The following is a 26,559-nucleotide window of genomic DNA, read 5'->3' as shown; positions in this document are numbered from 1 at the left end:
ACCGCTGTCCATCGTTAGTACTTCGAATCGATGGAGGAAAAAAATAATTAAATTACATATTTACTCCGACTTAACGGTGTCATACACTAACGGAGAACCACATATCTGTTACGGGGAGCTATATGTGTACCGTTTTGATAATTGAGCGGCAACATTTACACCACTCATAAGGTGTGACATTCATAATTGGCTTATTATATAGGGGCATTTTTTACAATTTCCTCTTTTTTTAATGTCTGATTGGAAACCTTTCATAGTTTCGTTTATGGTAATCACATTCTTCCAAAAGGCTGAACCTCAACCCTAAGGGCCCCGCACACCCCGGTTCGACAGAGCATTTAAGAAGATGTAAATCATGGTGACTCAACTGAACATTAACCACAAAGGCTAGACCGGTGCTCACTGCACACAAGGAGCCCCTTACTTTGAGAGGTTGCTCCCACACTGCGCTGCTGGTGAGACTCGATCCCTGTCATTCTTCCAAAGTTATGGTAATCACATTGCCTATATGGAAAGATGGTAGTTTTTTATGTACTAGGGTTCCCGCTTCCTCTACATCCATAATCTCCAGTTTCCATTGCAGTCTGTCTTCCGAAATGATGTGTTTCCATTGCCGTATAAATTTTCCGTAATAGCATCACAACCTCTCTCACACTACTATCTCTCCATCAGCCCTTCACCAACTAATCTTTAGCTACTCCGGCCGGTCATCTATCCTTTTTGCAGTATATATGGCGAAGATGATGAGTCCAAAGGATCACATTAAGGATATCCGCAGAAGAAAGTTTTCAATCGGAGGAAAGACAAACTCTCTCAGAGAGGACCTCCATCAGGCCGTTAAGAACCTCTCCGCCGAGCTCTACTCAAAAGATGTCCACTTTCTCATGGAACTCATCCAGGTACATTATATATATTAATTTTTGTTCTTCTATCAGTTCATGCCAGTTTGTAGATAGTAGAGTAGTAGCAAGTAGTTAGTCCATTTCTTAATAAGACGTAAGTGATGGATGGTATATATGCAGAATGCTGAAGATAATGAGTACGAGGAGGGAGTGAAACCCAGTCTGGAATTCGTGATCACGTCGAAAGACATAACGGAGACGGGAGCCAAGGCGACTCTCTTGATATTCAACAACGAGAAGGGGTTTTCCAGCAACAACGTTGAATCCATTTGTAGTGTCGGCCGTTCCACTAAGAAAGGCAAACGCAAGAGTGGCTATATTGGCGAGAAAGGTTTTCTTTTTCCCCTTTATAATTATCTATTCATTCATTTATGAGAATAAGAACGTTTTTCTATGAGACCAACCAAGATAAATTGGTCATACTGTTAATTTGTTTCAGGGATTGGGTTCAAGAGCGTGTTTTTGATCACTGCTCGGCCATACATTTTTAGCAATGGTTACCAGATTCGATTTAGCGAGGAGCCGTGTGAGCACTGCGGTATTGGGTTTATTGTTCCAGAATGGGTGGATAGAAACCCTATTCTTGCACGGATTAACCAAATCTATGGTTCTTCAACGAACCTTCCTCCCACAACTATGGTTTTGCCGCTCAAGTCTGACAAGGTAGCGCCGGTTAAGCAGCAGCTTTCAACCATTCATCCTGAGCTTCTCTTGTTTCTTTCAAAGATAAGGGAGCTTTCGGTCAGGGAAGAAAACCAGGATCCAAAGCTCAATACTGTTAGCGCTGTTTCCATTTCAAGCGAGAGAGATCTTGTGGGGAAGAAGAACATTGATGCTGAGTCTTTCCTGCTGGTTCTTTCTGCTGACGAAAAGGCCGCTGCTGCTGGGAGCAATGGAGAATGCAGTTACCATATGTGGAGGCAAAGATTCCCAGTTAAGCAAGAATGCAGAGTTGGTAGGAGAATGGAGGTTGATGAGTGGGTGATCACCCTTGCGTTTCCTTATGGAGAACGCCTCAAACGTGGAAATATCTCTCCTGGGGTTTATGCTTTTCTTCCTACAGAAATGGTCACCAACTTCCCCTTCATTATTCAGGCCGACTTCTTGCTATCCTCGTCCAGGGAGGCCATTCTTTTGGATAACAAATGGAATAAGGGAATTCTGGAATGTGTTTCTGTGGCCTTCTTAGCAGCATTCACCTCCTTAGTTAAAGCCAACCAAGATGCTCCCACTTCTACTCTAGTTCATATGTTTAACTTTCTGCCACTTAAAGCTTCTCCATATTCCACTATTAACACAATCAGAGACTCAATCAGAGAGAAACTTCTCCAGGAGGATATTATGCCGTGTCAGTCATATACAACACAGAAGTTTTTCCGAAAACCAAGTCAAGTTGGAAGGCTAAAGCCTGAGTTTTGGAAGTTGGTGAATAAGGCAAGGAAGCAAGGGGTCAATTTCCTCAACATCTCTTCCCATGGGGAATATATTCTGAACCATGCATTTGATCAAAAGTACAATGACATTTTGAAGTTTTTGGATGTAAAGTGTGTACAATACGAGTGGTATTCGAGTTGCATTCAGAGTTCTGATCTTGTCTTGGGTGTCTCAGAGGATCTATACCTGGAACTTCTGTTATTTGTTGCTGACAACTGGGAGTCATTTTCAAACACGAGTATGGTGGACATACCATTGTTGAAGTATACTGACAGTAACCTGCATGTGTCATTGTGTAGTGTTGATTCTGCTTCTACAGAAACGCTGTTTCTGTGCACTTGCTCAGATGAAGTATCATGGCTGACTAGTTGGAATAGAGAGTTTCATTGCGTTGCGGGAGATTTCATTGCTGAATCAACACAGGAAGCACTTCACAGTAGCCCTTCTAAGTGGCAGAAAGTGTTCGATTGGCTTTGCAGTAAGGCGAGTGTGGAGTCTGTTGATGTGCATGACTATGCAGTTACGATCCGGGACTCACTGATTTATGACCAGAAGCTTGTCCTTGCATATGCACATTTCCTGTATCACTCATTCAAGCACAATTCCAAGTATTTGTCTGCAACACAAATTGATTTGCTTGCTGTTGACATGCCGCTCGTTGATGACTGTGGGCGGGTGGACACTGAAATGAAACGCGTTGTTGTACCTGCAAATGGAAGTAAATGGGTGCAGCTTCTTGGTTCATCAAATCCATGGAAAAAAGCGGGTTATGTTGAATTGGGAGGAGAATATTTGCATGCTCAAATTTATGCTGGTGTGTCTACCAAGAAAGAAAAGCTCCTTCCATTTCTTAAGACTTATGCTGGTGTTTTGGATATTCCCAATTTACCTCCTCCAGATGTTTCACTATCCAGTATGGCTTCCCCACTAACCAGGGTTAATGCATTCCTGCTTTTACGTTGGATTCATAAAATGGAAAAGAAAGAGATTCCGGTGAGATTCTTGAAATGCATAAGGGAAGGAAGCTGGCTTAGAGTGCGCGTATGTGGTAATCCTTGCTACAGGCCCCCATCACAATCCTTCTTACCTTCCTCGTCCTGGGGAGATCATTTGCAGAATAGATCTTTGCCTGTTGATATTCCATTAGTTGATCAGAAGTTTTATGGTGATAAGCTTTCTGGGGTGTATAAAGAAGCTCTGAGAATTGCTGGTGTTATGTTTGAGTTAAACGAAGCCAGTGAATTTATTGGGAAGCACTTTATGTCTCTGTATGCTTCTTCTACATTGACAAAAGGTGATGTCATTTCGATGCTGAATTTCATTAGGTATTTGAGGGCTAGAGTTCTCCCTCCTGATAACTTCATCAACAGTATCAAAGATGAGAGTTGGGTCCAGACAACTCAAGGCAACAAGACCCCAGGCCAATCTGTGTTTCTTGATAATGAATGGGCTGCTGCATCACAGATCAGCGACATCCCATTTCTAGATCAAAATCATTATGGTCAGGAGATTCTTGCTTACAAGGAAGAACTCAAGCTTCTTGGAGTCGTCTTTGGTTACAATCAAAATTTCCAGCTAGTAGTTTCCAACTTGAAACCTTCAGGGTCATTGACTTCACTAAGTGCTGAAGCAGCTCTCCTGGCACTAAACTGTATTCATCACCTAAATTTAGGTTCTTCTGATAGTCTATGCATAGCCCTCGCGGGCAATAGATGCTTAAAGACTGTGAGTAATGGATACAGATCTCCTGCTGAATGTTTCTTACCAGATCCAACCTGGGCTAGCCTTCTTCTGGTTTTTGATGGCTTTCCTTGTATTGACGAGAAGTTCTATGGGAGTAAAATCAGTTCGTTCAAGAATGAGCTTCAAATGTTGGGTGTTGTGGTTAGTTTTGAGGCAGTTTGTAAGTCATTTGCTCAAGTTTTTAGACAGCAGACATCCAAATGCGCATTGAGTAAGAGGAATGCACTTTCTCTCCTGGAAACCTACCGGAAGTTAAAGAAAGCAAAGTGCTTGAATTTACTAAAGTCAGATGAAGATATAGGGAAAGTCATTCAAGAGGTGAAGTGGCTTAGAACAAGAATTGGTAGTGCCTGTACACCCAAAGAGTGCATCTTGTTTGGTAAAGATTGGGAAGCCATTTCTTCTGTCTGTCTGTTACCATTTCTAAATGATGCTTATTCTGAGTACAAAGCGGAGCTTCGTAGTATGGGCGTCACTACCACTTTCAAAAAAGGCTCAAAGTTTGTTCCTGCAGGGCTCCGAATGCCCAAGAATCCTGGTAAAATTTCGCCTTCTGTTGCGTGTTCACTTCTGTTGTGCTTAAGGAATTTACAAAAGGATGGTGACAAGGATCTGATCTCCGTTCTCTTGGAGAAACTCGATTGCAAGTGGATCAAGACTCAAGCAGGTTATCGATCTCCAAAACAGTGTTTGCTATTTGGTTCTAGTTGGAATGGTAGGCTGAAGAAAAAAGATGGTCCCTTCATAGATGACAAGTTTTATGGCGGCTCAAAAATTCTGTTCTCATACGCGAAACAACTTGAGGCTTTGGGGGTAGTGGTTGGGGCGAAAAATGGATGCTCCTTGGTTGCTGATTACCTTGATGTGCACTCTGATCGCGCCACAATCAATCGGATATATACGTACTTGAACAATTACAGTTGGGTTTGTAGCAGTGATGAAAGTGCAAAGATATGGATTCCCAATGGGGAGAATAGTGGAAAGTGGGTGAGTCCTAAGGATTGTGTTCTCCATGATAAAACCAATCTTTTTGGTTCACACTTGTTTGTCTTGGACAAGTATTACAACAATGAATTGCTGGATTTCTTCAGCAACTTGGGAGTTAATAGCAATCCTAGTCTGGAACACTACTTAAAGCTTTGGACGGAATGGGAGTGTGCAGAGAGGAGATTACTGCCTTCTGAGTGCTGTGCCTTTTGGGAGTTTATAGTGAACCATTGGAGCTTAGAGACACAGAAACTTGTTGCAGAGAATGTATCCAAACTTCCTGTTTGTTCAGTCCAGGATGATGGGATTTTGTTGCTTTACAAAAACGACGTTTTTATAGCCGACGATCTCTTCATGAAGGAACTTTTTGAACAAAGCTGTGTGGATCCTCTGTTTGTTTGGTACCCCCAGCCAAGCCCTCCATCCCTGCCCAGAACCAAGCTTCTCAATATCTACAGAGAAATTGGTGTTGGGGCTCTCTCAGAATGTGCCCGGAATATGGGACTTTCTTCAATCGAGTGTGCAAGGCTGGAAATGGCCAATCCGGATATGTTCTTCATTGGGAAAACCATGTTCACTCTCATTCTTGGTTTCCTAGCTCAGCCTTCTCTGGAGATGGAAGCTGAGAAGAGGCACGAGTCGGTGAGGCGGCTCATGAACACAAGCTTTCTGAGGCTGAAAGAACCAATTATAGTGGACTATATGCTATCACTCTCGTCTGGGAAAATTGTGATTGTTGAGGCAAGGAGAATGATGATGTGGGAGAGAGAGAGGTCCAAGTTCTTCATCACAGAGATTGAGAAATCGAAAGGTTACCAAGGTGTCCTGGAATATGCTACGTATTACTCAGAAGAAGTTTCCAAGGGGATATTGTGGGAGAAAGAAGATGCAGTGCGTGAGCTTGCTGAACTCATCAGGTTGGGGTGCATCGTCAAGTTTGATAAGATGGCTATCAGCTTCCTGATGAAGCTAAACAACCTTGAGGTTTTTAAGGAAGATGAACTGTTTCTGTCTTCTGTTTTTCCTGCTCAATAGATGGTTGGTATGTTTTCTTCTCTTCCGTAGATGTTTTCTGTTATTCCAAAACCTCAAATTTTAGAGTTATTTATGCACTGATTTCCTTCCATTTTTTGTATATTCAGATTTTCAATCACTTTTTAAATCCTTAATTTATGTTGTCTTGTACATGGACTATTTCATGTATATTTCATGCAATGTTTCTCAGCTTGTGTTGCTGATTTTCCAGGTTTGATGATTAACAGCCAGCGGCTAAACCAGTTTATTACTTGTGGGAGAAATAGGTTGTAGAATGTCATTCTCATACACTGTTAACAATTGCCTTTGCAGACTTCTCTGCTGGTTCTATTGGCATCACACTCAATTCAACCTTGTAGCAAACACATTTTATAGAAAAAATCTCTTGGTCATTTCTGATTCAGTTAGCCCCGGGGTTACAATGGTTATTCCGATATCTGATTGGAGGAGTTCTACTCTTAAGGTCTCATAAAAGCTTACAACTGCAGCTTTGCTTGCCTAAAATAGCAAAGACCATTTGAACATAATAAACAAACCATGAGAGAATATATATGCAGATTAATGGGAAGAATATATGAGAGAGATGGAAGAGTTAACATACATTATAGAAGCTCAGCCTTGGAGCGTTTAGCCGAGTACCAGATGATGCAATTACAAGCATCCTGCCTGCCTTTACTTCTATATTAGATCTATATTTCTTACTTTTATCTAAACATTTACTATATATATACTTCGGAAGGGGACAACTGCCCCATTATAGATCCGTCCCTGGCTAGTAGTGAAGACATAACTTGCTATATAATCAATTCTCACTACGTCAAAAATTATAACTACCAACAAAGAAACAATTATATTTTCTTATACTTGCGTTGTAGTCAGCACCACATTTTTGAAAAACGTGTACTGAACTTGATCTTCAAGTGTCCTGTCCAACAATCCCCTAACCACTTGGGGTAGACTTAGCCTTTAGGCTTCCGCTAAGAAAATAAAAGTTGAAAAAATCAAACACATGCAAAATTTAAAGCCAGAAATGTATGTTACGGAATTAATTCCATATTCCAATTTTAGAATTTCGAATTAATTCTCAGGTACTGGCCTGCTCCGTTTGGAGGATTAATTCAAATGTATGTTACGGAATTAATTTCATATTTTTTTAATTTTAAAATTTCGAATTAATTCTCAGGTACTGGCATGCTGTTATAGGTGTTACAAAGCTGATTTAATATCAATTTTACTGCCCTGAACTAAGTGTTATTTAATCCTCAGTACCTATATATATATATATATATATATATATATATATATATATATATATATATATATATATATAAGTTGATGGTAGAGCAACAAATTTTGATACACAACAAATCATTATGTTTTCTCTCTCGAAACTCTCCCGAAGTTCTAGTTCGCCGGATTCCATAGTTTGAGTGCTCAAACTCGGAATCGTAGTACGTTTTATCTTGGGAAACCTGACCGTAACGCTCCTAGCACCCTTGGGAGACGGCAAATAAGGTTTTAACGAGAGAGTGCAACTCGACTCGTACTTACAACCTACCCTTAAAATCCCTTCGTCCCTGTGATTATTTTCTTTCCATAAATTTCCAATTTTCTCAGAAAATAATAATCCTTTGTCGTAGGATTATTACAGTGTGTTTGGTTGGAAGGAATGAATTAAGGGGGAAATGAATTGTAATTTGGTGGGAAAAGAATAAGGTGGGAATAAAGTATGAATTCAAATTATAGTATTTGGTATGCAGATTATAGGGAATTGAAAGGAAATAAGTGATACAATGACTTAAACGCCATTATGTAATAATAAATGAGGGAGTAGATGAGAACAATGACAGGGGTAAAATTGTCTTCACAGCAATATATTTCTCCCATTCCACCATTGAATTAGAATTCTTAGGGGGTGTCATAAATTACAATTCAGTGAATGGAGGGAATTGCAATTCCCTCCAACAAAACATCAATCGTTATACCCTACACCACGGCGCGTGTAGCACTGTGCGCCGCGCGCCTCCCAAAACAACGTCGTTTTGGGAGGCGCGGTAGGAAGTTGCTGTGATTATGTATATTTGTTCATACAATTATGTATATTTGTTCATACAATTATGTATATTTTTTATACAATTATGTACACTTTTTTTTATACAATTATGTACATCCGAATCAGGAAATTTTTGTGTATTATGTTAAGAGTTGATGTGTATTAGGTTAAAAGTTTATGTTTATTATGTATTATGTTAGATTATGTGTATTATATTTAAAAAACAGTATGTATATTTTGTTATACAATTATGTACATTCATGTATACAATTATGTACATTTTTGAACATAGGTTTTTTTAAAGACAAATTAACTGCCAAACACTGGATGGGAAATTTCAAAAAAAAAAAAAAAAAAAAAAAAAAATTGAAACGACGTCGTTGTGCATCTGGGCGCACAATGCAACACGCATCGTGGTGTAAGATATAAATTGCCACAAAACATTGTAATTGAGGAAAGAAACAAATTGCAATACAATTACAATGAAATTACATCTAATGAAACGGGTTAGTTTTCGTGCTTTTCACACAAGAACATGGGGAGAGCCAAGCCTATTCGCCCTTTCTGCAACCTTCAACACTCTTCTCCCTTCTTGCCCCTAGAAATAAGTATGCTCCTCTCCTTGCATGCATATTTGTACGCTAAATGCTTCCATATGTCACCCAAAAAGCATTCATATATATTTTAATTCGACAGTACAGTATATTACATTTTATTCAGTCACAATAAATGAATAAACCTTAGCTAACCATCAATCCATCATGAAAAGCATATATAGTTGAAATAGAAAAAGAAATTTTTAATTCCTCAATATAATAATGTAAAGAAATACATGAGAAACTAAAGTATTTCAGTAGTTCCCACCTTGCGGATGTCAGACGACGCTCCGGCGATGACAATGACTTTTCCGGTGACCTTTTTTCTGGAAAACAGAACGCAAGACAAAGCGTAGAATATTGAAAATGAGATAGGGCGGTGAGAAGAAGATGAGGGCATTTAGTGTGATGATAGAAGCAAGCAGGTTCAGTATTTTGTGAATCAATTCCATGGATTGGAGTTTCTCCGGTGGAACCTTAAGCATACAAATCACGCATCTTACGAAGGAAAACAACGCACCTTAAATTTTAACAACTACTCACATTAAGCACAAAAATCACGCACCTTAAAGCACACAAACCATGCATCTTAAGCACAAAAATCACGCACCTTACATTGTATTCGAAATCATGCAAGGATTCGCAATAGGCCAACAAACCATCAACTACAAGAAGACTTGATCGAGGAGATATGAAATCGGTTTGGTGGAGACAAAATAAATGAATAAATGTATTTGCTTTCAATATAATCGGTTAGTTGTAATTTCTTAATTTTTAATGATTTCAGTGTCTTCGTATTTGTAATTTGTTTAATTTTAATGATTTCAATGTCTTCAAATTTGTACTTGATTAATTTTAATGATTCCAATTACTTCGAATTTGTAAGGTTCATTTGAGGTTTAGTTTTACAATTCAAATCGTGGTATAATTTGCATTCGATTATATACTAATACTATACATACTACGAATAATTTCTTAAATTATTTTTTTTTTAAATTACGTTTTAGATGTTTAGTATTGCTATTTTTAATATTTAAAGTAATTTAAATAAAAAAATTGTTTTTAGATTTTTATTTTTGTTATTTTTAATATTTAAATATAATTTATATATTGATATAAATTAATAATGTTGAAGAGAAAATAATATTTATTGAGAAAAAGATATTAATTTTTTAAAGTGATGTGAAACTGGGGTCGTTTTTGAAAGTTGATTGGATTTGCAAGGATGTAGTGTGAATAGTAAATGATTTGAAAATGTGATGATGTGGAAGTGAGACACTTTTTTTTGAATGCTACTGACTCTATTACATTATAGTATCTGTTCAAACATACTTTCTCAACCAAATGAAGCACATGCCATCTGAATACAATGTGTTTGGCGGGATACATTTTTAAAAGTGGAAGAGATTTGCAGGGGTAAGGATAGCCTATTGACTAATTAATATTACGAGTATCATTCATTTTCCAAGAAAACATCATATCGAATAATATAATGTTGCATTACATGCATTTAAGATAGATAGACGTACGTCCGCATGAGCAACTCAGTTGGCCTTAAGAAGAATGATCAGGCATCGAGTCTCACATGACAGTGTGTATGAGCAATCTCTTAAAGTGAGGGGACTCCTTGTGCACAGTAAGTAAAGGTCTGCTCTATCGAGCTGGGGTGTGGAGGACCCTTCGTGTTGGGGATTCAACCTTTATGGAAATATGATGTAGGACAAGGAGAACAGGAAGCACACAAATAATATAACTCAAACTCAAAGACTTTCTATTGTATTCCAATTTAAACTTCTCAATACAAAAGTCAGTTTAAATAGACAATTAAGAAAAATTGAAGAGTTGCAAATATTAAAAACATGCATGGGAACTATAAAATAAACATAATGCATGGGAACTTAAATAATTGAGGGGGAAAAAGTACTATAAGTATATAACTCAGGGGGAAAAAGTGCCATTTTCCCTTGGAAATACTAATAATATTTAAAGCTAATTCAATTTTTCCATAAAAAGTAGCCACCAAACTCCATGTCCCTTAGACTTATGCATGTGAAAAAGTTGATGTACGGGAAAGATATAGTGAGTATACGGGTGGGATTGGGACTATAACACGTACTTGAGTGACAACTAAAGTTCTAGACACCAAAGCATTGGAACCCACAAGAATCCAAGCAAATTCATAAACAAGGTTGAGTAAATGTCACCAATTAAAGGCTAAAAGTCTAGTTAAGAAAATGCAATTTAAACACGAGTAAACACAATAATAAAAAATGGGCTCAAATTAGGGGATGTTGCCTTCTAGATGCTTTAACAACTTAGGGATTAGGGGAGAACATTAACCAAAGGAACATAAAGGAAATGCACATAGAAATCCTAGCTTAAAACCACTTTCATGAGCTAAATGAAAAGGATTAGAGCAAGGATTGCCCCACTCTCGTGGTGTATCAATTCCTAGCTCTTAAAGCACATAAGCATTTAGGCCCCCAATTCTTCCCTATTTTCATAGAAAGAAAATGGTTTGAGAAATGAGAGACTTAAGTTCTTCACCCAACTTTCGTTGTGGAGAAAAACTATCCAAAAGCAAGTTATAATAAGAGTTACGTATCAAATATTAACAAGATTCAACATAAATCCTTCACAAACAAATGAAACCTAGGTTAGGGTTCTTCCCCCTTATGCAATAATCACCTATTTAGCATCTAGGTTGGCAATAACTTCCTAATCCAAGCCCGAAAACGGGCTACTCACACTTCATAAGCATAAATAACAAGAAAGCACAAGAAAATATCATAAACATTGCACAAACACTTAAAAGAAGAGTAAGAAACTTCTCTATTGAAGATGAAGAAATTGTGGTTCAATCCCACTCCAATGCATGATTACAAGCTTCATAGATGAATTAGAGATGAAATATTATACTAATCTAAGCTATGGAAATGAAAGGAGGTGAAGAGGAATCTAATTTCTAGAGAGGAGGTAGAGAGAATTCTAATCTAAAAACCCTTGAGTGAGAAAGTTGCAAGATGAAAATGGAAGAATGAAATTGCCCCCAAAATTCTGCCCAAGAACTCTATTTAAGGGCTAAAAATCTCGCCCAAAATCCCTTTATTTCCCATTCACGCCGCCCTACTGCGTGACGGCTCGCGTGACTGGTAATCCTGATACTTTATTTGCTGATTTTGAATGCCTATATATCTAAATTAGCCTTTGTGGTTTTCATGAAAGTTGTAGCTCGTTGAAATTCCGATTCAACGCCACTTGAATCGGCTCGTTTGGACATCCCTAGCTCCAGATATGTTCATAGTACCAAACAGTGATCAGTATGTTTTGGACTGTAAGTTTGAGACTTCAACTTCAAGGATGATTTTGACCCCTTTAGCTTTCATTTTAGGCTTTGATACTTTATAAGAATTGTAGCTCATTGAGTCTTTTTCCAATGACACAAGAATCACTTCATTTGGACATTCCTAGGCCGAGATATGATCCAATCACTAAAGTGTCGACGTGCAGGTCGGGAATCTCAATTCCATGATCTTTTGCTTCTCTTTTGCTTTGGTTTGCCCAAATGACTAAGAGCATTAAAAGCACCAACCTGCTAGACTCATTTGGAAGTGTTTCATCCATCTCCATAGCTTCACATTTGGCTCTTATTAACTCCCAATTCATCCAAAATGTCTCAAAAGTACACAATTGCCTTCAACTCTACAATTTATGCATCAAAAGATATAAACAAGGGAATTAAAGCACTTCTTTGCATAAAATCAAAATGTTTATCACTCAAAATATGTCTATACAAGGGGTAAAAATATGGACATAAATGCACTAATCACCATTGTTATATTGTTTTCTCAATTCTTGTTCTGCATCATTCTCCCTTGATTGCGAAGGACTCGCCTCGAGTCCTCAAAATGTAATGTTACCTCCTCGGAGTAATATAAAGTCCTTATGAGGGCCTTCAACTTTTTTTTTCGAACCTTATAGTACCCATATCTCCTCAAACTCAATTTGTGAAATGTTTTCGTGAACACATGATCCTTATGGATAAAAACCATAACCTTCTCATCCATTCTAAATATTTTCTTACGCTGCCTTTTGTTAGCCTGGGCTTTATACCTTGCATTGGTAGCATCAAATTTAGCCATAGCTTCATCCTGAGCTTCAAGAACACACCTTTCAGATTTTACACCTCCATAATACTTCTGCAACAGCGAGATAAAGTTAATAGCATGCGTAGGTTGTTTCTGATAAGCAGTAAAATCGTCTATGATCACTAACTTCTTAGTGACTTCATAAATTTGACAAAATGCATGCTCATCATTTTCTTTGGAAATCTCTATTTCGTCTTCACAATCATTTTCTCCCTCCTGGATATTTTCATCACTAGGATTAATAAACCTTCGAGCCCAACCTTCATCCGAATAGTAGTCAGGTTCTTTTCTCTTCAAACATCTCTTAGTCTCGGCCTCTTGTGTGAGTGGTGGAGGTTGAGATTTATGAAAGTGAATAGCCTTGATTCCATGTGTAGGTTGGCTTTTAATCTCAACAAGTGTTCTTGTAGGAAGAAGGGAGTGTTTATTTGGAGTAACTTCAGTCAACAGATTTTCAGCTTGAAAGTTCACATTAAAATATTTACCTTGTGTCCACAATGGAGCTATTGACATTATTAGTTGTTCTTGAACCTAGATGGCAGTTTGTTGCTTGGGAGTTTCTTGGAGTTGTTTGTAGCATGCTGGAATTTCACATGGTCTCATCCATAACATGCCATCTGCATATCTACTAACATTACGATGATATTTTTGAAAGAAATGTACCTGGTAATTCTTGGGCAAAAACTGTTCCATCAGAAGTTTTCTCATTTTCCTCCATGTTTTCACTAAGTGTTTACCTTGTCTTGTTCTGTTGTTTTGAATAGTCTTCCACCATGCCAGAGCTCTTCCACGTAGTATACTGGCAATCAATTTTGCTTGCTTATTTTCAGGAACTTCAAACATGCCTAGGTAGTTATCAACTTCTGAACACCAATCCAAGAAAGTCTCCGAATCTAAATATCCATTAAAGGTTGGTAGATTATGCTTTGGATGGCACTGTCTTTGCAAGGGAAAATTTTGATATTGGGTTTCATTCTCAGAATAATCACTATTATTATTTTGAAGTGATGGATCTGCCTGCCGACATTGCCGAACAGGAAATCAGTTTCCATGATTTACAAGTGGGTCTTGTTCATGGTTAGTAGCTTGAGGAGCTCCATTACCATTTATACGAAGACTAATATCAAGATTGCGTATATTGAGTAGCTCACGATTTACATTTTCTTCTTCATTAGAAAATCTGTCCAAAAGGCATCCAATCCACGGTCACCGCCGTTAAATGGGTTGTTACCCTTGTTGTTGATACCGCCTTGTGCCATCTTGGGTCATGACAAGTGGAGAGGGCTATGCCGCTATCTCGGTTGTTGCTTAGGAACTTGAGGCTCTGAATACCAACTGATGTAGGACAAGGAGAACACGAAGAACACAAACAATCACTACTACAGAAAACAGTTTTAACGTCGGTTAAAATATCTCATTTAACGTCGGTTATCTTTCGACGTCGACTTTAGAGACGTAGTAAGTAAATGATACGACGTCGGTTAAAAAACCGACGTCATATGTTTTTTTAAATTAAATTAATTAACATACGACGTCGGCTTTTAGGGTGAAGCCGACGTCGTATAGTATTTATTTTAAAAAAAAAATAATTAACATACGGCGTCGGCTTTTAGGTAAAAGCCGACGTCATATAGTATTTATTTTTTTTTAAAAAAATAATTAACATACAACGTCGGCTTTTAGGTAAAAGCCGACGTCGTATAGTATTTTTTTTTTTAAAAAAAAATAATTAACATACAACGTCGACTTTGTATAGTATTTATTATTTTTTTAAAAAAATAATTAACATATGACGTCGGTAAAAGCCGACGTCGTATGTTAATTAATTAAATTTTTAAAAACTAGCCGACGTCATATGTTATTATTATTTTTATATTATATTTGTTTTATGGTTTCTACCTCAACCTGTATCAATTTTCAGATCTTGCGCAACTAGCAATTTAACATTCAACATCAACTAATTCATTAAACTAATTCACAAACTATTAAACATGAAACTAATATAAAAAACACAATTCATTAAGCTAATTCAAGCTACTAAACATAAAACTAATATAAGTAACACAATTCAACAAAACTACTAAACATTGAGCCAATAAATATAAACTAATTTTAAACGTAAAGTATCAACTAAGAAGCGTTTTATTAACCCATTCATCAATAAGAAACTTAGACCATTTGTCTCTAACTCCATCAATCTCTTGTTTGTTGTAGGGCAATCTTCCTTGTCTTTCCAAAGCCTACAAAGTTCAAAAGAAATAAAATTAATAAATAAGCAAGTATTTTTAAACATTTGAAGAAAAAAGATATATTATGAAATTACTTGCCTTATCCATTCCTTTGCTTAGGTTGTTGGAAACAATTTCCAACATGAACTTCATCACATAATAACCACATTCGGTGGTTCCTTTTTGTATAGCACACTACATTTGAATTACAATAAAATTAAAATAAATTAATAAAAAACAATAAGTTTGCATGCTTTACAAAGTGAATGAAGTACTTACCGAACATATAGTCCATTTTGGTGAACGATTTTGTTTCTTTCCACTCATCATGTTTGTTGCAGTCATACACCTATTAATATAAGACATAAAATATATATAAATACTTGGCATCACTAGTTTAATGATAACTATTAATTAATTATATAAATTACATACGTTTCCATTATATGTTTAATGTCTTCACGCGGCCCATGACCAAGTGAATCAAACCAAAAAATTTCATTTAGTCCAGGACAAATTGCCATCAACATCCAATGCTCACTACAAATAAATATTTATTAGTTTTAAGTGAATATAATATATAATAAAAATATATTATATATAAGTATTTTTATTTAAAACGTAATTAATACTTACTTGAGAACATATGGGGCTAAGTATACAAATTTCTTCCCAGACTGCATGGTGACATTTATATACGATTTTCTGTCCTATGTATTATTCATTTGTGGTTGAATTCAATATGGATCTAGGAAGTCATACGTGTTTTTTTGATGCCAACTCAAAACTAATGTAAATACCCCTATTCACAAACACAACCAATTATATATAGATTACCAACTATATAAATATAAAACTATTATGAATAAATAATACTAAAGAACTTATTACCTCATAAAGAACTGAACTAGAGAAACATCGATGGTCTCCATTTTTAAGAAACGCATTATCTCATCACTTGCAAGGTGCAAGTCATAGTCAATGTTGCCCATAATACCACGAGCCACATGGACCACAAGACGGTGTTCAAAACGGCGAGCTATTGAGAATGCCTTTTTGCATCCATCAATCAAAGAATCTGGATCAGCTATTGTTAATTGTTGATGTACGGATTACACACCCGATTGAAAAGTCAATTTGGTCTTTTCTTTTGACTGAATTATAATACAAGTAAGAATTATTATTTTAAAAAGTAAATTACTTACTATTTTAAAATAGAAATATTTTCAGTGTACATACCGCATCAGCTTCAGTACATAACTCTACCAGCTTCTTTGGCCAAGCAATAAAGGTGTACATACCAGCTGGACCACAATGTTTGATCTCTCTCACCAAATGCACAAGCAAATGAACCATGATATAAAAAAATGAAGGTGGAAAGTGCATCTCTAGCTGACACAGTGTAACAATAATGTCATTTTGCAATTCATCTAATTTGTCTGGATCAACAACTTTCCCACATATTGCATTGAAAAAGAAACAAAGTCTTATGATGGTATATCTCAACTTTTTAGGCAATATGCCTCTAACAGCCACTGGCAATAGTTGTTGCATTAAGACATGACAATCATGAGACTTCAACCCCACCAACTTTAAATCTTGCATATTAACAAGTCTACTGATATTTGATGAATACCATTGTGGTACCTTTACTCCACGTAAACACTCACAAAAAATTATTTTCTCCTTTCTTGATAAAGTATGAGCAGCCGGAGGCAAATATATTCTCTTATCCCCGCAACGTGGAGCTAATGTAGCTTGTATACACATTTCAACCAAATCCAATCTAGCATTGAGTCCATCTTTAGTCTTACCTTTTAGTTTTATGTCTAAAAGAGTTCCAACAAGACTATCACAAACATTTTTCTCCACATGCATCACATCAATACTATGTCTCACGTCTAGTGTCTTCCCAAGATCAAAGAACATAGATTTCTTTTTCTACGGACTCTTCTCATTTGTAGGTATCTCTTTTGACCTCTTACCTCTTTGAGATTGAAGCTTTTGAGTCTTACCAAAAGTAACATTGATGCATTCAACTCGTTCATAAACTTGATTCCCAGTCAATGGTTGTGGAACATTTGTATAGTCTTGTACCCCATTGAATGCCTTTTTTAATTTTCAATAAGGATGAAATTTATCAAGAAATCTCCAATGCCCCATGTATACAGTCTTTCTACCATGAACAAGTTGATGATAACAGGTATTATCTTCACATATGGGGCATGCCTTATAACCTTTGACACTATATCCAGACAAGTTTCCATAAGCTGGAAAGTCATTGATTGTGCAAAAAAGCATTGCATGCAACTTAAAAGTCTCCTTCCGGTATGCGTCAAACACTAACACACCTTCATCCCATAATTGCTTCAAGTCATCAATCAAAGGCGCCAAAAAAACATCTATATCATTACCTGGTTGTTTTGGCCCAGAAATCATCAAGCATAATAATATGTATTTGCGCTTCATACACAATCACGAGGGTAGATTATAAATTATCAACATAACTGGCCACGAGCTATGCTTGCTACTTAGGTTCCCGTGGGGGTTAATACCATCAGTATAAAGTCCAAGTCTAAGATTTCTCGACTCGTGGCCAAATTCAGGAAATGCATTATCAAATGTTATCCATTGAGAAGAATCAGCCGGGTGTCGAAGCTTGCCATCGGAAATTCTTTCATCTGCATGCCATGTTAAGTTCTTCGCATCGCTTGGATTTGCAAACATGCGTTTAAATCTTGGAAGAATTGGGAGATACCACAAAACTTTAGCTGGTAGACTTTTCAAACGTACTTTACCACTCTCTCTTGTTTTATAACGAGATGCCCCGCATATTGGACATGCATGCAAGTCTTTGTAATCATTCCTAAACAATATGCAATCGTTAGGGCAAGTGTGTATCTTTTTGTATCCCATACCCATGGGACACAACATCTTTTTGGCATCATATGTACTCTTGGGAAGTTCATTACCATCTGGAAGCATATCATTGACTATTTTAAGTAACGCAGTAAAGCTCTTGTCGCTCCACCCATTCCCAGCTTTCAAGTTGAATAATTTTAATACAGCAGATAATCGGGTATATTTACTACACCCTGGCCATAAAGGTTGTTTTGAATCATTCAATAATTCATCCAACTCATTTGACCGATTGGTAAACTCTTCTCCAACATCGCGAAACATTTCATCCAACCGATCTTCGGACTCATCATCTTCATTGTCAACATACATGTTAGATGTTGTAGCCACATCGCTTTCACCGTGCCAAATCCATTGTGTATAATATGGATTAATCCCATTAACGATTAGATCATCATATATGTCATCTTCACCTAACCTTTTCTGATTACAACATTTCGTAAAAGGACAGAAGAACCTCTTATTACTATTCAGGAGGTTATTCTTTGCAAACTGTAAAAAATTTCTAACTCCATCTTCATATTCCTGACTAAGTCGATTAGCTTTCATTCAACTTTTATCCATCACAAGCCAATCTAAAATAATAATAACCCTAGTTAAACATTTGTTAACACTATTTTAACAAAACTTCACCTAAATAATTAAACTACTACTCTCTACATCTCATTTATAGATAACAATTTTTAAAAATTAAAACTATATAAACAATATTTCATAATATTCCTAAAATATATATTCCTAACAATTTCTAAAAATTAAAACTATATAAACAATTTCTAAAAATTAAAACTTTAATTTTTATTAGTTAGAAGTTAATAGTTCGTTATGTTGTGAGTATTTAGTTATTATTGACTATAATAGTTTCATTTAATTTAGTTTTAAATGTTTTTTTTTTGTGTTTAATTGAATTATCGACTTCTATGATTTTATCTAATTAAGTCTTCTGCAAACATAGCTTGGTAATTTTTTTTTATTAATAACTAATTTAGTATTTGATTATAGTAATTTTATCCGAATTAATCATCAATTATAGTGGTTAATATCTAACTTAGTTATTGACTAATGATTTTTCTTGATTTAGCCCTTGATTCTAATAGTTGCTGGGACTCAATTAACTAATGATTTTATCAAGGAATGCTAAAAGATTTTGAAAAAAATGTCAGAAAATAATCATTTCCTTTTTCAACAGTAACATTAATCACACACAGCCTAAAAGTGAGCCTACAATAACTTTGTCTCATCATGAATCAAGCTTTATTTTATTGTTTTATTAGGATCAATATTTTATTTTATAGGTAGATTCCCTCTTGTCATAGTCATTTCACTATAAATAAATTGAGCTTTTAGGCATAGATATGATATGTGTTCTCATTAATTTCAGCTCTATCCAGTAAATTTTGTCATTTTAAATTAAAAAAAAAAAGTAAAATAAGTCATCAAACTTATCATTTTTATATAATTGAGTCATTAAACATAAAATTTATATAATTAAATCATTAAATATATAAAATATGTGCAATTCAGACATTTTTCAATTATTTTTGGTAGAATATAATTTGTTAAATAATTAAACTACTACTCTCTACATCTCATTTATAGATAACAATTTCTAAAAATTAAAACTATATAAACAATATTTCACAATATTTCATAAAACAAAATAAACAATATTTTATAAAATTTAAAATGTATAAAAAAACTAATTAAATAATATATATATATATATATATATATATATATATATATATATATATATATATATATATATTACGTACCAGTCAGCGGCGTCTGTCCGAGCTGTGGCGGCGAGACACGAGCCGCGTCGGAGAGCAGGGCGGCGACGGCGGCGTAGGAGAGCAGCGGCGGAAACGGTGAGGCGAACGGCGTCTGATCTGATCAACAAAACGACGTTCGTGGTGAGGCGAAGGCGGTGACGCGGTGTAGCGGTGAGGAGGCGAACAGAGGAGGCGATGAAGATGTGGTGTGGAGGCGAACGGTGGTGTGGTGAAGATGAAGATGAATATGGCGAATTTTTTTATTTGTTTGAATTGCGCTTCGAATCAGGCCAGTTAGCTAGGGTAAATTAATTAAGCGAACATACGGCGTCGGCTTTTTAAATAGCCGACGCCGTAAATTAATTATTTTTTTTATATTAAGTATATACGGCGTTGACTTTTTAAATAGCCGACGCCGTAAATTAATTATTTTTTTTATATTAAGTATACGGCGTCGGCTAACTTAGCCGACACCGTATGTATTATAATACTTTTTTTTTATTTAAATAGAATAAGGCGTCGGCTAATTAAATAGCCGACACCGTATCTTATTTTAATTCCTATTTTTTTTTATTTAAATGTCATACGACGTCGCTAATTAGTTAGCCGACGTCGTATGTTATTTAAATTTCAATTTTTTTTAATTAGATTACGACGTCGGCCGATCGTAACTATTTTACTTTCTTTCTTTTTTTAAAAAAAAAAATTCGATTATATATGATGTCAGTTATTTGTTATAATCGACGTCATATGTATTTTTAAAAAAATAAAAAATAATTTTAAATATTTAACGTCGGATTTTTTAAAATCCGACATTAAAATGGTGACATTAAAATGTTTTCTGTAGTAGTGAATATAACTCAAATTCAAAGACTTTCAATTAACTTCTCAATACAAAAGTCTGTTTAAATAGACCATTAAGAAAAATTGAAAAATTACAAATATTAAAAACATGATGGGAACTATAAAATAAACATAATGAGAATTGAAAATACTAATAATATTTAAAGTTAATTCAATTTTCCTAGCCACCAAACTCCATGTCTCTTGGACTTCATGCATGTGACCATTTTTCTTCTTGATACCGCCTTGCTGTCTGTCTTCCGATATAATGTGATTGATGTCTTTCCATCCATCCATCTATCCCAAGCTTCTCTCACACTACATCAGCCCTTCACCAACTAAGCTTTAGCTACTCCGGTTGATCATCCTTTTTGCAGTATGGCGATGATTATGAGTCCGAAGGATCACATTGAGGATATCCGCAGAAGAAAATTTTCAATCGGAGGAGACCCAAACTCTCTCAGAGAGGACCTCCATCAGGCCGTTAAAAACCTCTCCGCCGAGCTCTACTCAAAGGATGTCCACTTTCTCATGGAACTCATCCAGGTACATACATATATATTAAAATGTCCTTTTTGTTCTTCAGTTCAGTTTGTAGCTAGTCCATTTCTTAAGACGTAAGTGATGGATGGTGTGGTGTGCAGAATGCCGAAGATAATGAGTACGAGGAGGGAGTGAAACCCAGTCTGGAATTCGTGATCACGTCAAAAGACTTAACGGAGACGGGAGCAAAGGCGACCCTCTTGATATTCAACAACGAGAAAGGCTTTTCCAGCAACAACGTTGAATCCGTTTGTAGGGTCGGCCGTTCTACTAAGAAAGGCAAACGCAAGAGTGGTTATATTGGCGAGAAAGGTTTTGTTTTTGTCTTCCCGGCCGCCCTTATCATTATCTATTCATTCATTTATAAGAATAACAACGTTTTTCTATGAGACCAACCAAGATAAATATAACCAAGATTATCTATTCATTCGTTAACTTGGTAACCATAACTAAGATTAATATAATATGGGATAGAGTTCTCTGATCTTGTGTACGTGTTTCAGGGATTGGGTTCAAGAGCGTGTTTCTGATCACTGCTCGACCATACATTTTCAGCAATGGTTACCAGATTCGATTTAGCGAGGAACCGTGCGAGCACTGCGGTATTGGGTTTATTGTTCCAGAATGGGTTGATGGAAACCCTATTCTTGCACGGATAAACCAAATCTATGGTTCTTCAACGAAACGACCTCCCACAACTATGGTTTTGCCGCTCAAGTCTGACAAGGTGGCGCAGGTGAAGCAGCAGCTTTCAAGCGTTCATCCTGAGCTTCTCTTGTTTCTTTCAAAGATAAGAGAGATTTCGGTCAGGGAAGAAAACCAGGATCCAAAGCTCAATACTGTTAGCGCGGTTTCCATTTCAAGCGGGAGAGATCTTGTGAGGAAGAAAAACATTGATGCTGAGTCTTTCCTGTTGGTTCTTTCTGCTGACGAAAAGGCTTCAGCTGGGAGCAATGGAGAATGCAGTTACCATATGTGGAGGCAAAGATTCCCAGTTAAGCAAGAATGCAGAGTTGGTAGGAGAATGGAGGTTGATGAGTGGGTGATCACCCTTGCGTTTCCTTATGGGGAACGCCTCAAACGTGGAAATATCTCTCCTGGGATTTATGCTTTTCTTCCTACAGAAATGGTCACCAACTTCCCCTTCATTATTCAGGCAGACTTCTTGCTATCATCGTCCAGGGAGGCCATTCTTTTGGATAACAAATGGAATAAGGGAATTCTGGAATGTGTTTCTGTGGCCTTCTTAGCAGCATTCACCTCCTTAGTAAAGGCTAACCAAGATGCTCCCACCTCTACTCTGGTTCATATGTTTAACTTTCTGCCACTTAAAGGTCCTCCATATCCCAGTCTTAACTCCATCAAAGACTCAATCAGACAGAAACTTCTCAAGGAGGAAATTATGCCGTGTCAATCATATACAACAGAGAAGTTTTTCCGAAAACCAAATCAAGTTGGAAGGCTAAAGCCTGCATTTTGGACGTTGGTGGATAAGGCAAGGAAGCAAGGGGTCAGTTTCCTCGATATATCTTCCCATGGGAAATATATTCTGAACCATGCATTTGATCAGGATAAGTACAATGACATTTTGAAGTTTTTGAATGTAAAGTGTGTACAATACGAGTGGTATTCGAGGAGCATTCAGAGTTCTAATCTTGTCTTGGGTGTCTCAGAGGATCTATACCTGGAACTTCTGTTATTTGTTGCTGTCAACTGGGGGTCATTTTCAAAGACGAGTATGGTGAAAGTACCATTGTTGAAGTTCATTGACAGTAACCTGCATGTAGCATTGAGTAGCGTTAATTCTGCTTCTACAAAAACGTTGTTTCTGTGCACTTACTCAGATGAAGTATCATGGCTGACAAGTTGGAATAGAGAATTTCGTTGCGTTGGCGGATATTTCATTTCTGAATCAACCCAGAAAACACTTCACAGTAGCCCTTCTAAGTGGAAGAAAGTGTTCAAATGGCTTTGCAGTAAGTCGAGTGTGAAGTCTGTAGATGTGCAAAACTATGCAGTTATGATCCGGGACTCACTGATTCATGACCAGAAGCTTGTCCTTGCATATGCTCATTTCCTGTATCACTCGTTCACCCACAAGTATTTGTCTGCAACACAAATTGCTTCGCTTGGTGTTGACATGCCGCTTGTTGATGACTCTGGGCGTGTGAACACTAAAAGGAAACACGTTGTTGTACCTGCAAATGGAAGTAAATGGGTGCAGCTTCTTGGTTCATCAAATCCATGGGAAAAAGAGGATTACGTTGAGCTAGGAGGAGAATATTTGCATGCTCAAACATATGCTGATGTGTCTACCAAGAAAGATGAGCTCCTTCAATTTCTTATGACTTCTGCTGGTGTTTTGGATATTCCCAATTTGCCTCCTCCAGATGTTTCACTATCCAGTATGGCTTCCCCACTAACCAGGGATAATGCATTCCTTCTTTTAGATTGGATTGGTAAAATGAAAAAGAAAGAGATCCCAGAGAGATTCTTGAAATGCATAAGGGAAGGAAGCTGGCTTAGAGTCCATGTATGTGGTAGTCCTGGCTACAGGCCCCCATCACAATCCTTCTTACCTTCCGAGTCCTGGGGAGACCATTTGCAGAATAGATCTTTGCCTGTTGGTATTCCATTAGTTGATCAGGAGTTTTATGGTGATGAGATTTCTGGGGAGTATAAAGAAGCTCTGAGAACTGCTGGTGTTATGTTTGAGTTAAAGGAAGCCAGTGAATTTATTGCGAAGCACTTTATGTCTCTGTATGCTTCTTCTACATTGACAAAAGGCGATGTCATTTCGATGCTGAATTTCCTTAGGTATTTGAGGGCTAGACTTCTCCCTCCTGATAACTTCATCAACAGTATCAAAGATGAGAGTTGGGTCCAGACAACTCAAGGCAACAAGACCCCAGGCCAATCTGTGTTTCTTGATAAGGAATGGCCTGCAGCATCGCAGATCAGCAACATTCCATTTCTTGATCAAAATCATTATGGTCATGAGATTCTTGCTTACAAGGAAGAACTCGAGCTTCTTGGTCTAACCTATGGTTTCGATCAAAATTTCCAGCTAGTAGTTTCCAACTTGAAACCTTCAGCCAACTTGGCTTCACTAAGTGCTGAAGCAGCTCTCCTGGCACTAAACTGTATTCATCACCTAAATTTAGGATCTTCTGATAGTCTATGCATAGCCCTCGCGGGCAACAGATGCTTAAAGACTGTGAGCAATGGATACAGATCTCCTGCTGAATGTTTCCTACCAGATCCAACCTGGGCTAGCCTTCTTCAGGTTTTCGATGATGACTTTCCTTGTATTGACGAGAAGTTCTATGGGAGTAAAATCAGTTTGATCAAGAATGAGCTTCAAATGTTGGGTGTGGTGGTTAGTTTTGAGGATGTTAGTAAGTCATTTGCTCAAGTTTTTAGACAGCAGACATCCAAATGCGCATTGAGTAAGAGCAATGCACTTTCTCTCCTGGAATGCTACAGGAAGTTAAAGAATGCAAACTGCTTGAATTTACTAAAGTCAGATGAAGATATAGGGAAAGTTATTCAAGAGGTGAAGTGGCTTAGAACCAGAATTGGTAGTGCCTGTACACCCAAAGAGTGCATCTTGTTTGGTAAAGATTGGGAAGCCATTTCTTCTGTCTGTCTGTTACCATTTCTGGATGACGCTTATTATGATCAGGGCATTCTTGAGTACAAAGCGGAGCTTTGTAGTATAGGAGTCACTACCACTTTCAAAAAAGGCTCAAAGTTTGTTCCTGCAGGGCTCCGAATGCCCAAGAATCCTGGTAAAATTTCGCCTTCTGTTGCGTGTTCACTTCTGCTGTGCTTAAGGAATTTACAAGAGGATGTTGACAACGATCTGATCTCCGTTGTCTTGGAGAAACTCGATCATAAGTGGATCAAGACTCGAGCAGGTTATCGATCTCCAAAACAGTGTTTGCTATTTGGTTCTAGTTGGAATGGTAGGCTGAAGCAAGAAGATGGACCCTTCATAGATGACAAGTTTTATGGTGGCCCAGATTTTCTGTCATACACGAAAGAACTAGAGGCTTTGGGGGTAGTGGTTGAGGCGAAAAATGGATGCTCCTTGGTTGCTGATTACCTTGATGTCCACTCTGATCACGCCACAATCAATCGGATATATACTTACTTGAACGATCACGGTTGGGTTACTAGCAGTGATGTATGTGTAAAGATATGGATTCCCAATGGGAAGAATAGTGGAATGTGGCTGAGTCCTAAGGATTGTGTTCTCCATGATAAAACCAATCTTTTTGGTTCACACTTGTTTGTGTTAGACAAGTATTACAGCAAGGAATTGGTGGTTTTCTTCAGCAAATTGGGAGTTAATAGCAATCCTTGTCTGGAACACTACTTGAAGCTTTGGAAGGAATGGGAGTGTGCAGAGAGGAGATTACTGACTTCTGAGTGCTGTGCCTTTTGGGAGTTCATAGTGAACCATTGGAGCTCAAAGACACAGAAACTTGTTGCAGAGAATCTATCCAAACTTCCTGTTTGTTCAGGCCAGGATGGGATATTGTTGGTGGACAAACACGACGTTTTTATAGCCGACGATCTCTTCAAGAAGGAACTTTTTGAACAAAGCTGTGTGGATCCTCTGTTTGTTTGGTACCCCCAGCCAAGCCCTCCATCCCTGCCCAGAACCAAGCTTCTCAATATCTACACAGAAATTGGCGTTGGGGCTTTGTCAGAATGTGCCGAGAATATGGGACTTTCTTCAATCGACTGTGCGGGGCTGGAAGTGGCCAATCCGGATATGATCTTCATTGGGAAAACCATGTTCACTCTCATTCTTGGTTTCCTAGCTCAGCCTTCTCTGGAGATGGAAGCGGAGAAGAGGCATGAGTCGGTGTGGCGGCTCTTGAACACCAGCTTTCTGAAGCTGAAAGAACCCATTGCTGTGGACTATAGGCTATCACTCTCGTCTGGAAAAACTGTATTTGCTAAGGCAAGGAGAATGATGGTGTGGGAGAGAGAGAGGTCCAAGTTCTTCATTGCAGAGACTGAAAAATGGGATGGTTACAAAAGTGTCCTGGAATTTGCTAGTTATTACTCAGAAGAAGTTTCCAAGGGGATATTATGGGAGAAAGAAGATGCGGTGCGTGAGCTTGGTGAACTCATCAGGTTGGGGTGCATCGTCAAGTTTGATAAAGTAGCTATCAGCTTCCTGATGAAGCTACACAACCTTCAGGTTTTTAAGGAAGATGAACTGTTTTTGTCTTCTGTTTTTCCTGCTCAGTAGATTGTTGGTTTTTAAGGAATATGATGTTATCGTTAATGTCTTTTGTTTTGTTTTTTAAACTACGTTATGATGTATTGGGCAGTT

The 26,559-nt window shown here is 37.3% G+C and overlaps 2 protein-coding genes across 2 annotated transcripts; both read left to right on the top strand.

The window, feature by feature from the left end:
* The first annotated feature begins 731 nt into the window (after positions 1-731).
* LOC109180015 lies at positions 732-6,101 on the top strand. Its single transcript, XM_019329501.1, has 3 exons — positions 732-899; positions 1,023-1,233; positions 1,342-6,101. Exons 1-3 carry the CDS (start codon positions 732-734, stop codon positions 6,099-6,101), a joined length of 5,139 nt encoding a protein of 1,712 aa, XP_019185046.1.
* A 399-nt stretch (positions 6,102-6,500) lies between these two features.
* LOC109180014 lies at positions 6,501-26,475 on the top strand. Its single transcript, XM_019329500.1, has 4 exons — positions 6,501-6,504; positions 21,007-21,209; positions 21,308-21,518; positions 21,710-26,475. Exons 2-4 carry the CDS (start codon positions 21,042-21,044, stop codon positions 26,473-26,475), a joined length of 5,145 nt encoding a protein of 1,714 aa, XP_019185045.1. The 5' UTR covers positions 6,501-6,504; positions 21,007-21,041.
* Positions 26,476-26,559: the final 84 nt, after the last annotated feature.

This window comes from Ipomoea nil, unplaced genomic scaffold, assembly GCF_001879475.1.
Source record: "Ipomoea nil cultivar Tokyo-kokei standard unplaced genomic scaffold, Asagao_1.1 scaffold0987, whole genome shotgun sequence".
In the NCBI taxonomy this organism is placed as follows: Eukaryota; Viridiplantae; Streptophyta; class Magnoliopsida; order Solanales; family Convolvulaceae; genus Ipomoea; species Ipomoea nil.
This window is presented reverse-complemented; position numbering and strand designations above follow the sequence as displayed.

Bases quoted from the DNA above. Each gene is read 5' to 3' on its own strand.
- LOC109180014 (XM_019329500.1), top strand. From the start codon at position 21,042: ATGGCGATGATTATGAGTCCGAAGGATCACATTGAGGATATCCGCAGA. The intron at 21,210-21,307 runs GTACATACATAT...TGTGGTGTGCAG, and splicing joins TTCTCATGGAACTCATCCAG to AATGCCGAAGATAATGAGTA. The intron at 21,519-21,709 runs GTTTTGTTTTTG...TACGTGTTTCAG, and splicing joins TGGTTATATTGGCGAGAAAG to GGATTGGGTTCAAGAGCGTG.
- LOC109180015 (XM_019329501.1), top strand. From the start codon at position 732: ATGGCGAAGATGATGAGTCCAAAGGATCACATTAAGGATATCCGCAGA. The intron at 900-1,022 runs GTACATTATATA...GTATATATGCAG, and splicing joins TTCTCATGGAACTCATCCAG to AATGCTGAAGATAATGAGTA. The intron at 1,234-1,341 runs GTTTTCTTTTTC...AATTTGTTTCAG, and splicing joins TGGCTATATTGGCGAGAAAG to GGATTGGGTTCAAGAGCGTG.